The sequence below is a fragment of the Diplodia seriata genome (genome assembly GCF_021436955.1).
Source record: "Diplodia seriata strain FDS-637 chromosome Unknown scaffold_2, whole genome shotgun sequence".
NCBI classification, from domain to species: Eukaryota; Fungi; Ascomycota; class Dothideomycetes; order Botryosphaeriales; family Botryosphaeriaceae; genus Diplodia; species Diplodia seriata.
In genome coordinates, this window is record NW_027117309.1 from 4112586 (window position 1) to 4125258 (window position 12673).

General features: G+C 60.0%; 3 protein-coding genes across 3 annotated transcripts; 1 reads left to right on the forward strand and 2 right to left on the reverse strand.

Moving 5' to 3' along the window:
* Nucleotides 1-447: 447 nt before the first annotated feature.
* Nucleotides 448-1682, reverse strand: SLS55_002618 (uncharacterized protein; the record flags this gene model as incomplete). Its single annotated transcript, XM_066774099.1, has 2 exons — nt 448-1359; nt 1677-1682. 2 exons carry the CDS (start codon nt 1680-1682, stop codon nt 448-450), a joined length of 918 nt encoding a protein of 305 aa, XP_066636666.1.
* Nucleotides 1683-2569: 887 nt separating this feature from the next.
* On the reverse strand, nt 2570-3337 carry SLS55_002619 (uncharacterized protein; the record flags this gene model as incomplete). The annotated part of the gene is made up of 1 exon (XM_066774100.1): nt 2570-3337. One exon carries the CDS (start codon nt 3335-3337, stop codon nt 2570-2572), a length of 768 nt encoding a protein of 255 aa, XP_066636667.1.
* A 7378-nt stretch (nt 3338-10715) lies between these two features.
* SLS55_002620 (uncharacterized protein) lies at nt 10716-12545 on the forward strand (the record flags this gene model as incomplete). Its single annotated transcript, XM_066774101.1, has 3 exons — nt 10716-11120; nt 11171-11266; nt 11316-12545. The coding sequence occupies 3 exons, from the start codon at nt 10716-10718 to the stop codon at nt 12543-12545; spliced, it is 1731 nt and encodes a 576-aa protein (XP_066636668.1).
* Nucleotides 12546-12673: the final 128 nt, after the last annotated feature.

Here is a 12673-nt window from a genome sequence, read left to right on the forward strand (position 1 = left end):
CGGGCTTCGCAGGACCAAACATGGGCTGATGAATGGCTATGTGCATGGAAAACAATACGTGAATATGCTGTGTCCGCTGAAGACCACAACCATGCCTTCGGCAAGAGAGATCTGAGTCCAGCTGTTTTGTGACTGCGTCCAGGATTCACTGTTGTCGCTACCAACATTGGTCCCACCCCTGCCCTCCCCAGGCTACAACTTAGAGAATTGTGTGATACAATGGGAAGCAGACAGGTCCTGTTTTAGTAGTATGTCACCATGTCTTCATAAGTGGGGAAATACGCCAATGCACTCATGCAAACATGCCTGCCATGATATCAATGAAGCTTTCCCATATCCTTCATTTTTAAAACAGAATAAAGCAAACCGCACTCTTTCCCTACGCCCCTCAGGCAACGTTTCTGTCTTCTCGGCCCTTTCAAACAACCCAAATCTATACACCATAAATCAAAACTTGACCCTAAAATCCCACCCCACCGCCATCCCATACGCCACAACAAAACATGCAAACCCTGCTCCAAACACCGCCGCACTGAACACAATCAACCCCGCATAATTCGGCGCACCAGCCCCCGTCTCCAAAATCGCACCGGCGATGGGAATCCCAACAAGCGTGCCAAAGCTCACGATGAAATACGTCGTCCCGTACCTCTTCCCGTAGTCCTCGGTGCGGCAAATCTGCGCGACGCAGACGGGCGTAACGCCGACGATGCTGCCGGACGCGAAGCCGAACGCCGCCGCGAAGGCCGCGAGGAGGGCGCCGCTGCGGCCGGCGCCGAGCCACAGCAGGGTGATGAGGGTGCACGCGGCGGCCGTGAGCAGCATGACGCGGAAGCGGCCCCACGCGTCGGCGAGGGCGCCCGAGAGGGCGCGGCCGAGGATGGAGGCGGCGTTGAGGGCGATGAGGAAGCCGTAAGCGCGGCTCGGCGCGAAGCCCGCGTCCAGCGCGTACGAGGTCACGTACGTGACGGGGATGAAGAGGGCGAGCTCGAGGAAGAAGATGGCGGCGGTGGTGGCGGCGTAGACGGGGTCGCGCAGCAGCGCGAGGACGTCGATGGAGGCGCCGGACTTGGTGTTGGCGGGCAGCCGCGTGCGGATGGTGGCGACGGCCAGGGCGCAGAGCAGGGTGCACACGACGCCGATGACTTGGAGCGAGCGGTTGAAGCCGAGCGTGCCCTCGAGCCGCAGGATGATGAGCGGGAAGAGGATGCCGCCGATGCCGCCGGCGGTCAGGGCGAGGCTGGTCGCTAGTGCTCGCCGCTGCATGAACCAGTGGCCGATGCTGACGATGGCCGGCGTGAAGATGAGACAGCAGGACATGCCCCCGAGGATGCCCCAATCAAGCATGTATTGCCAGTACTCTTATGCATTGTCAGCCTCGTGCTTTCGGGGTTTCTTCGCAAGGGGTAGACATACCTTGACAAATGCTGAACAAAAACACTGAGACGACAAGACCCACGCAACCGGGGATCAAGGTATACTTTAGACCATATGTATCAAACACAGGACCTGATACGCAAAACTTAGCGAAACTTGGCGCTTGCGAGCAGAACGTTATGCTTACCAATTTGGACGCTTCCGAAGTAAACAAGGAAAGTGAAGGTGCTGAAGATCCAGCCGATATCGGCATATGAATGATTCGAAAGCTGATGGGACGAAAGCCAAGCATGAATGACGCCCATGGAGTTCAGCATGCCAAATGCCGCGACCATGGCACACCAGCTACCGAACACGACGCTCCACGCATGAAAGCCACCTTCGGGAAAGTCATCGGGCTCGGCATGGAGCTGTTGCGTAACCACGTGCTCGTCGTGATAAGGTACCTGGGCCGTGTTGAGCAGCGGCGTGGTCTCATCCGCCCAACGGGATGTCAAAGGGCTGTATTCTCCGTCTTCACTGCCACTCATGATCGGAAGATCTTAAAGCTAGAAGCTAAAGAGAAGGAGAATAAATTGAAGACGAGTGGGTGTTCACCTGACGCACGGTGGTACGTCGAATAAGTTGCACTGGTTGGACGATGTCTTTGTTGAGGTATGAAACGCGCTCTTATGGACAGATACATATGGTTCTATGAGATACATATGATATTATCTTTATCGCATAGAAAAGCGGACCGCAGTCGATGACATGAAGTGGACGGCAGTCGTGATGCGCCCAGGGTCTGCCAGAAGGTTCGAGCTTGCGGAGACAGGGGTGGCCCCTGCACCGACTGTTCTTTCCAGAGCCTGCCAAGAGCCAAGGGCACGGACACTTTGTGCAGACGATACCAGTTGAGATCAGATAACTCAAGCGCCGAGAAGAATCAAAACGCCAACCGGGCAGAATCCCTCTCAGCACGAGATCGTTGCGGAAGCCGTGGTGGGTTATGGTATGGTGGCGCACCAGGATCCGCAGGATAGCCGACATTTCCCGCTCACTGATATTAACTCCCGCACGGGATCCGCAGCTCTAACCGCAGTTTGTCGATCACGGTGGAGATGAGCACGGGCATCGTAAGTTGGCATCGAGCTGTTGGCATGGCCATGGATGGAGTCGGTGAGGGATGAATTTGTCCTTCGGTAGTCCCATATCATCTCGGAGTGACCTGGTTGAGCAAGACATTGCCAAGCGACTGGATGCACTTGTTCATGTTGGCTCCAGGATTCTGGCGAAGCGTGGTGAGAACCGCCGACTCGACCATTGGCCATCGAGTCATCAGAATGTCTATCATCTGCGTCAATTGCGCAGGACCCAGGCCAGAACTGGGTTCAGGAAGAATCTCCTGAGGCGGAAGGGCCGGAACAGATCTCCGGGACGGGCGCAAGCGGTGGTGGCGGCGACGTGCCAATGGTCCGCTCTGGCTGCGAGTGCGGTAGAGCTGGAGCCGCTCCTCGACCCGGTCGCAGCCAGTTTCGAAATCGCTTTGGATCTCGCGCAGGGCTGTTCCGTTCGTCCGGGCCAGCCTCTGGAACTTGTGAGGCTTCTCGGCCTTCTCGGCCTTCTGCGGCTTCTGCTGGCTCTGGGCCTGGTCGAGCATGATGTCCAACATATCAAGAACGACAAAGAGCGGGCTGGTGGAAGGCGTGTCGGTGGTCTTCGGGCGACTGTCGGGGTCTCGCAAATGCTGGAGTCGGACGTCCATGTCGGGGGAAGGTGGAGGTGGAGACGGGCGCGAGAAGGGTTGGTCAAAGCCGCCGGCTACCGTTTCATCGCTCTCGACCGACGAGGAGTCGGAATCGTCCAGATAGTCGCTTCCAAATGCAGACCACAGAGGCTCAACGGACGTCTTATGCGGCGAATGGATCTCGGTGAGCAGAGCGTGGTAGGCTGTCGACAAGTCTGGGGTGATTTGCTCCATGATGGAAACTTATAAGGGAACAAGAATGGCAACGCGTGGTAAGGCTGACAAGGTGTGCACAATGCAAGGCGGGGGGTTTTGACGGTTTTGAGAGATGATCTGACTATGATAGGATCCGTGCTTCGGCGGGCGCACGGCGGGATTATATGGTGGCGCGGCGTGAACAGGCCGGGAGGTGGACTAAAAGGGGTCTTGCAGTCCTCCGGCCTCTGGCTTGCAGCATGTTGACGCCGCGGCAGAGACGGCGTTGAGACGCTCAGCAGAGGTAAATGTAGGTGAGACAAGCTGCACGGAAAGAAGCGAGCGGCGGCGGGAAGCTTTCGCGGCCAGGAATAGACAAACGAGATGGGGCGGAGAGTCTGTGGGTTTGCGGACGAGGCGCGGGAGATGGCGCAGATCATCTCCGGAAGAGCCGGTTGGAAGGTCGCAGAGGATGGAAATATGGACCGGCATGGGGCTGAAATTGCAGGGCGCAATATAGGCAAAGAAGTTGCAGAATCGGGCGAGCCCGTTGGCTGGTCTGCAAACCAAGAACGTGGATGCCCCCTGTGCCACGCTGCTGAGCCGTTGGCATGGCGCCAATCACAACGGCCATGAAGCCGAAAAAGCGGCCGCTGCCACCGTCGTCGACAAGCCACGCGGGCAGAGGGGCGATAAGTCTAGCGTGCGCCACAGGGGGATTATCGCTAGACACTCCTGCAGCTGCGCCGGTGAGGCTCAGGAGTCGCCGAGGCCTCAAGTCAGTGACCTGTTCCTCGTGGCCAGCCTTCGCAGCGGCGGCGCGCCTCATCCGAGGGCGAGGCGCCACGGCTGACGATCAGGCGAAACGCAGGGAAAGGTTAGTGGAGCCCTCCTATAGGTCCCAAAAGTGCGTTTGCTGGTGTGACAGCCACGCATGCTTGAGCAACGGAGGGCTTTGACTGCCGCCCGCGGGTCAATACAATCGACATCATTGGTGCTGACGCAGTCAATGTGTCGGAGCTGGCGAGCGGCGGCAGGAAGCCGCTGGTCTCAGCCGCGTGTCCAGAGTCCAGAGAGCGACCGGCTGCAGTTGGAGTCGGAGTGCTGCGACGGTCAGTGCGCTGTCAGTTGATGGACGCGCACCGAATCCGTCGCGACCCCGCAATCAGCATCGCATGCGCCGAACACAGCCAAAGCCCATGCCCAGTCCGGCAGCAACACCTGCTCCAGCGGCGACGGCACGCGCCTCAAACATGCCGTCACTGGAATCTCGACAAGAGACACAGTTATATACAGCACCGCGAGGCCCTCATGGGAGAGCTTCGCGTGGCTGCGAAACACGCGTCAGGTTGACGCGCCACGCCCGTCCTCATCTTCGCCTTGCGCGCGCCTCGTCACTGAAGCACAAGAGGACCTCACCCGAGGGAGCGGCTCCCTCGTCCCGTTTTCGATTGCGTCATCCACAGGACGGAAGCTGAAGCTGGCGTGTTTGGAGCCAGGTGCGAAGCTGTTCCCCACGGCCCGGGCAAACGCGTCGCCGGGCTGGCATCCGTCGCCGGCTTTGTGCAGACCAAGCGGATGGAGATGGAGGAGAGCGACGGCGCTGGGACGGTGCGGGCGGTGAGCCAGCGGCAGGGCGATGGGCTTGGGCAGGAGAATCGGTGGGGAGGGTGGTCGAGGCGGCGGGGAGAGAGGCGATGCCTGCAAGCGGAAGACGCAGCGGGATTTTGGCGGAAAAGCGGAGGCGCGCCTTCCCGCCCGTCGCCCGCCAGTGCAACCACCATCGCCATCACCTGCTTCATCGCCCCGACACCCTCGCCAAGCATCCGCGTCGCCTCTAGTATCTCGCCCAACCACGGCACCTCGCACTCGCAACGTCTTGCTGCTCGCAGTCTGCTGTTGCAAACGGCTTCATCACGTCGCCATGGCCGGCTACAAGAAGCACTGCTCGCCACGGCGAATGGCCTTCTCTCCACACAACCCCTTCGTTTTTGCAGCATCCGTTCATCATGAAGTCTTGTGCGCTTATTGCCACATCTCTGAACTTCCTCCTGACCCTAGCCGCCGCCCGGCCCCAGGTACTGGATTCAATAGGCCCCGATGACGACAGTCCTTCCCGCGTCGTCCCTAACCCTGTCACCGATGCGTCCGGCCGTGGAGGCTCCAGAGCACCCCTCTCGATAACTGTAGGGGAGTCGAGCGAGAGACGCCCCTATGGTTCGTTCTCCGGTTCAAGCGGTAGGCCGTCTTCTGGCTCAGTATCGGTCCACAACCTGAGGACTTCTGCTTCGGCTTCCCCACCAAGCGGCGAATCGTACGCTCCAGTTCCACGATCGAGCACTTGGTCGTCCGCTGCTCCGAGCTTCGTACCGAGTGCGGTATGGTCATCTTGGACTGCATCCCCGTCGTCGTTCGGCACCAGGTCATGGTCGGCTTCCGGTTCACCTCATCCTAGCAGCGGCAGTTTCACTCATCCCAGCAGCGGTAGCTTCACTCATCCTAGCAGCGGCGACTTCACACCGTCTGGATCTCTTGAGCACTCTGCTCCTTTCCACCCCAGCTCTGGATCCGCTCGCCCCAGCAGCGGCAGCGCCGTTACCACTGCTAGCTCTGTTCACCCAAGCGGTAGCGGCCACTTTCAGAGTCGTTCTGGCTCTGCTCATCCAAGCAGTAGCAGTTACTTTGAAACACCTAGCTCTGTCCACCCAAGCGGTAGCGGCCACTTTGGGAGTTACTCTAGTTCTGCCCATCCAAGCGGTAGCGGCCACTTTTGGAGTTACTCGAGTTCTGCCCATCCAAGCGGTAGCAGTCACTTTGAAACTCCTTCTGCCTCATACTACTCTAGCAGTAGTGGCCACTTTGAAACTCCTTCTGGCTCTGCCCACCCCAGCCGTAGCGGCCATTTAGGAACTTCCTCTAGTTCACACCACCATAGCCGTAGCGGCCACTTCGGGACTCCCTCTAGTTCACACCACTCTAGCCGTAGCGGCCACTTTGAGACCCCCTCTGGATATCCAAGCGGTAGCGGCCACTTTGAGACTCCTTCTGGCTCCACCCGCCACAGAGGTAGCGGCCACTCTAGCCGCAGCGCTACTGTCCACCCTTCCGGCGTTTTCACTCCAGGATCGAACTGGAACGGCTCGGAATCAAGCTTGACTACCTTTGTTCTCACGTCTACTTCGAGCATCACCATCACCAGCTGTCCACCTACAGTCACTGCATGCCCGACCGACCACCCTACCAGCTACGTCACCACTACAACTATCCTTTACACGACCGTCTGTCCTGTTTCAGAAGTGCCCAAGATCGCGTCTTCCTTTTACAAAGGCTCGCCACTACCGTCGGCTACACCTGCTCCTTCGACTACAGAGTCAGGAAGACGCCTGACGACGCTTTTCGTTACCGCCACTTCGCGCATCACTGTCACTAGCTGTCCGCCTACAGTCACAAATTGTCCGACCGGCAGTGCGACTACTACGACTTATGTCTACACCACCGTTTGTCCTGTTTCAGAAGCGTCTAGTATCATCTCTTCCATCAAGAGTACTCCACCGCTGCCCCCGGCTACACCTATTCCATCTTTGTCGACACCTGTTCCTTCGTCTGTACCTATTCCTTCGTCTATTCCTATTTCTTCTTCTATTTATTTCCCTTCGTCTATTCCTACCCCTGCGTCTATCCCTATCCCTTCGTCTATTCCTACCCTTTCGTCTATTCCTATCCCTTCGTCTAAACCAGTTCCTGTAACTCCCTCGGCTCCGTCCCAAGATACAAGCTTCACGACGCTCGTTATTACCGCCACATCGCCCGTCACCGTAACTCGTTGCCCGCCCACAGTCACTGAATGCTCGGCCGGCAAGGTTTCTATCACGACTTATCTCTATACGACTGTCTGTCCCGTGTCAGAAGCCTCCAAGATCTCCTCCTCCTTCAGCCAGAGCGCTCCGCCGTTACCGCCGGTCACACCCATTCCACCTACTCCTTCGTCTAGACCTATCCCGGTGCCACCGGCGTCCAACACTACTATCACGATCACGAGGTCCACACTCTCTGGTAAGACGACTATTACCTACACCCGTCCCCAGCCTGTGTCCACGCCTGGCGGTGGCGGCACTCCTCCCGCAATCAGCCATCCTTCAGGCAAGCCTTCGGTAGAAAGCACACCCGCAGAGAGCACACCCGCAGAGAGCACACCTGCAGAGGGCACACCTGCAGAGAGCACGCCTGCAGAGAGCACGCCTGCAGAGAGCACGCCCGCAGAGAGCACGCCCGCAGAGAGCACGCCCGCAGAGAGCACGCCTGCAGAGAGCACGCCTGCAGAGAGCACGCCTGCAGAGAGCACGCCCGCAGAAAGCACGCCTGCAGAGAGCACACCTGCAGAGAGCACACCCGCAGAGAGCACACCTGCAAAGAGCACACCCGCAGAAAGCACACCTGTAGAAAGTCCTCCGGCAGAGAGCCCTCCGGTGGAAAGCCCTTCGGTAGAAAGTCCTCCGGTAGCAAGCCCTCCCGCAGAGAGCCCTTCCGTAGAGAGCCCTCCCGCAAAGAGCTCTCCGATTGAAAGCCCTCCGATTGAAAGCCCTCCGGTAGAAAGCCCTCCGGTAGAAAGCCCTCCCGCAGAGAGCCCTCCAGCAAAGAGCCCTCCTACAGGCAAGCCCCCTACAGAAAGCCCACCCGAAGGATGCACTTCCGAAGAGTGCGCTCCCAAGGGTATCCCTCCGGCAGGCAAGCCTCCCACGGAATCACCCAGCCCTCCTGTAGGGAAACCTCCCGCAGAGAGTCCTCCTATAGAAAGCCCTCCTGCAGAAAGTCCTCCTGCAGAAAGTCCTCCTGTAGAAAGTCCTCCCCAACCCGAAGAATGCACTTCCGAAGAGTGCGTTCCCAAGGGTAGCCCTACGCCAGGCAAGCCGCCTGCAGGCAAACCTACGGAATCACCCAGCCCTCCTGTAGGAAAACCTCCCACAGGCGGTCCTCCCGCAGAAAGTCCTCCCCAACCCGAACAATGCACTTCTGAAGAGTGCGTTCCCAAGGGTAGTCCGCCAGGCAAGCCTCCCACAGGCAGTCCCCCGGTAGAAAGCCCACCCAAGGGCAGTCCTCCCAGCGGCGTCCCCCCTGCAGAGATCCCACCCAAGGGCAGTGCTCCCAAGGGCGGTCCCCCTGAAGTTAGTCCTTTCGTTCATGGACCTCCCGCAGGCAGTCCTCCCGAGGGCAGTCCTCCAGCAAGTACTTCACCGTGTCCTCCAGAGAGTACTCCCGAAGAGTGCACTTCCGAAGAGTGTGCTCCCAAGGGAAGTGCTCCAGGAGGTGTTCCAGCCAGTGTCCCCAGTCCAGAATCGCCTCAAGGTGGCGCTCCGAGTGGTATTCATGGCGGTCCACCCGTCTCACTTCCCAGTGTAGGTGCTTCCGTTGGAACTACCTTGGAAAGTGCTGCACCCAAACCAAGTGCACCGGAAGGCAGTGCTCCAGGCTCTGCCCCAGCAGCCTCTTACCCGGCAGAATCCACTCCCGCCGTCTCTGCTCCAGTTGGGACTGCCCCAGCAGAATCTACTCCAACTAGCACTGTTCCAGGTAAATCTGTCCCAGAAGAGTCTTCTCCCGCTGGCTCAGGTGCCGTTTCGGGAGAATACGCACCTGGAAAATCCGCTCCTGTTGCATCTTATCCTGCCGGCTCTGCACCCGCTGCATCTGCTCCAGCAGAGTCTGCCCCAGCAGTCTCAGGCTCTGTTCCAGGAAAATCTGCTCCTGTTGGGTCGGCTCCCGCTGCTTCTTACCCGGCTGCTTCTGCTCCGGTAACTTCTGCTCCGGTTCCCGCTGGCTCTGCTCCCGCCCCCGTCCCTGCAGGCTCTGCTCCCGTCCCGGAAGGCTCTGCTCCCGCTCCCGCCGGGTCTGCTCCCGCTCCCGCCGGGTCTGCTCCCGCTCCCGCCGGGTCTGCTCCCGTTCCGGCAGGATCTGCTCCCGCTCCTCTAGGATCTGCTCCCGCTCCTCCAGTTTCTGCTCCGGTTCCTGCAGGTTCTGCTCCAATTCCTGCCGGTTCTGCTCCCATTCCTGCAGGTTCTGCACCGGCCCCCGCTGGCTCAGCTCCTGTCCCTGCTGCTCCTGTCCCCGCTGCTCCTGTCCCCGCTGGGTCTGCGCCTGCTGGTTATGCTCCCGCTCCGCCAGGTTCTGCTCCTGTTCCTGTTCCCGCTCCCGCTGGATCTGCTCCCGCCCCCGCTGGGTCTGCTCCGGCTCCCGCTGGGTCTGCTCCTGCCGGAACCGGCAGCGCTGCAGGTGTTCCAATCAGCACAGCAGGCGCTCCAGGCTCGACTCCGGAGCCGTACCGTGGTGCAGCAGGCAAGGTCTCTGTCGGCAGTGGAAGCTTCGCTGCTCTCCTCATCGCCTGGGCTTTCCTCGTTCTTTAAACGAAATGATGCAGTCTATCTGGATGCGGTTTTCGCATAGCATTCCTCTGAACAGAAAGAAATACAAGACACAACAGCATTAACATGCGCATTAATATTGGTAAAAAGGGGAGGAAATAATGTACTGTAATGGATTAAGTAGAGTTCGGTATTCATGTTAGGAAGGAGTTGAAATTCATGCAACGTTCCAAGAGTCTTGATGTTCGCTTGTCGTGGATATGCACCACCGAGGTACAGCATTGATTACCAGCAGACCCGCTTCGCCAACAAACGTCGCAAGAAAAACAAAACAAAAGTGAGAGTCAAGCGAGAGAATTTTCCGGGCGATAGATGATAAGATGATTAGGAACGGAGTGGAGATTCGTATGACGAAGGCTGGACGCACATGGCGTTTGACGGGGGTGTCCCGTCGGCGGTTGAATTGATGCCGAAGTTCAGCAGTACATCGGGCTCTGTCACCGAACTCGGCATCTTAGGCGCCCTTGCCGAGTTCTGCAGCTGCAGAATCCAAAAGTTACAGGTTCATGTAGAGGCGATGCTCAAGTGAGCTACAGCCAGATGCTATTCTGGATTTACCCATGCTGGAGTCCTGTTTGACAGTGGATGATTTACGCTTCGATCAACGCCATAGTAAGCACTTGCTTACCATTGGAAGAGGAGATTGCTGCAGGTACGTACTTCTGCTGCTTATCATACCCCACAATAATCACCACCACTCTTCAACCCCCTCACCGTCGGCCCCGGATCTCGCGCCACTTCCGGCGCCACTGCCACCTAACCCCATCTCCGGACGGGCACCATCACGCCGGAGAATCGCGTCGCTACATAGCCCCCCTCGCCAAGATAGAAAAACGGCCGCGGCCGAAGCACCACGACACAGACACACGAACGCAATCCGCGCGTCTATATAAACCGGCTCGCCCAAGATGCATCCGCTGGTCTCCGAACTGCTCTCCAGCCCGCGCGAGCTCCTCGCCCAATCCCTCCCCTCCGCCGCCGCCGAGCGCTTCGCCAGCAACATGCCCGGCTTCGTGAGGACCGCCCAGCACTACCTCGCCGCCTTCGCGGCCTTTTCCAGCCTCTCGGCCGCCACCACTCCCGGCGTCACGTTGCCCGGCTACGGCAGCTTCGTGGGCACGACCGTCGGGCAGACGCTGACCAAGAAGCCGCTCCCGGCCGCCGTCGACGCGTGGCTGGGCATCGACTACGCGTCCCAGCCCGTGGGCGAGGGCCGCTTCGCCCCCGTCGGCCCGCCCGCCGCGTTCCAGGGGTGGAAGAATGCGTCTGCGTACGGCTATGTGTGCGTGCAGGACCCGGAGGAGGTGTCGTATGCGCAGGACGAGGCCTGCTTGAGCATGAACGTCTTCCGCCCCCAGGGCGTCTCGTTGGATGAGAAGCTGCCGGTGCTCGTCTGGATCCATGGGGTGAGTCGGCATGATTGGTGGTGGTATGAACGCAATGCTGACTTGGTCAGGGTGGCTTCGTGGGAGGTTCTGCGAGGAGTTTCGATGGCGCATCGTTCGTTGCCAATTCGGAAGCGCCGGTGATGGTTGTGACTTTCAACTACCGGGTAAGATATCGAACAGCAGCACCTCGGACCGGTGGCTGACCCTCTCCAGGTCAACTCGCTGGGATTCCTCCCGTCGCCCGTGTTTGAGCGTCTGGGCCTCCTGAACCTGGGCCTGCTCGACCAGCAACGGCTGCTCGAGTTCGTCCAGCAGTACATCTCCTACTTCGGCGGCGAAGCCTCCAAGGTGACCATCGGCGGACGCTCTGCCGGCGCGCATTCCGTCGGCATCCACCTCTTCCACAACTACAACAAGACGGCCGGCGCCTCGCCGCTCTTCGCCCAGGCCATCCTGCAGTCGGGCGGCGTGACGGCGCGGGCCTTCCCCAACGCCTCGTACCCGCTCTACCAGGAGCAATTCGCATCGTACCTCGCCCTCACCGGCTGCGGCAGCCTGGCCAACAGCTCGTCAGACGCGGCCATCCTCGCGTGCCTGCGCGCGGCGCCCATCGCCGCCATCGAAGCCGCCAGCACGCTCCTCTTCAACGCGTCGGCGTACGCCATCACCTGGCCGTTCCAGCCCACGCGCGGCGGGCCGCTGCTCGAGCAGGCGGGCTCGACGTCCGGCGCCAACGGCCAGTTCTTCCGCGTCCCCGCCATCACGACCAACGTGCGCGACGAGGCAAAGTACTACAGCCCGGGCGACTTGGAAACCGACGCGGACTTCGCCGCCTTCATGCGCAACCTCGCCCCCGGCCTCACCGACGCCGACGTCGCCGCGCTGGCCGCCCTGTACCCGGACCCGGCCGGCGACGTCAACGGCACGTATAGTCCGTACGCGCACAGCCCGAACGCGACGCAGTACGACCGCGTCAGCGCGGCGCTGACGGACTTCATGTACGCGTGCGCGGGGCAGGAGACGGCGGTGCGCATGTCGTCGGTTGGTGCTGACGCGCCGCCCGTGTTCAAGCTCAACTGGGTCGTCAACAACACCTGGCCCGCGTGGCAGGGCATCCCGCACACGTCCGACACAAAGTACACGTGGGCCGAGCCGGCCGGCGTGCGCGAGACGGGCGGCGTGCAGTACCCCGACGTCGGCAAGCAGCTGCTGCACACGTACTTTGCCGACTTCGTCGCGCTGGGCGGCGACCCGAACGCGGGGAGGCGCGACGGGCTGCCGTACTGGCCGCGGTACACGGACGGGTGGAGGGAGGAGGGAAGGCCCGGGCTGCAGCTGAGGGTGGAGGCGTTTGGCCAGAGCAGGGTCGAGGGCGATGCCATCAGGCGGACGCAGTGTGAGTGGTGGCGGGATGACGAGAGGGCGGCGAGGTTGGACAAGTAGGGGGTACGTCCTTTGCAGAGTTGGATTGCACGTAGGTCGCTTGTTTTGTAATGATGAATTCGTTGGCGGACCCAAGATTACAGAGAGGGAGTGCTACGTAACGGTACACGTACTGAAGAGGTATATGA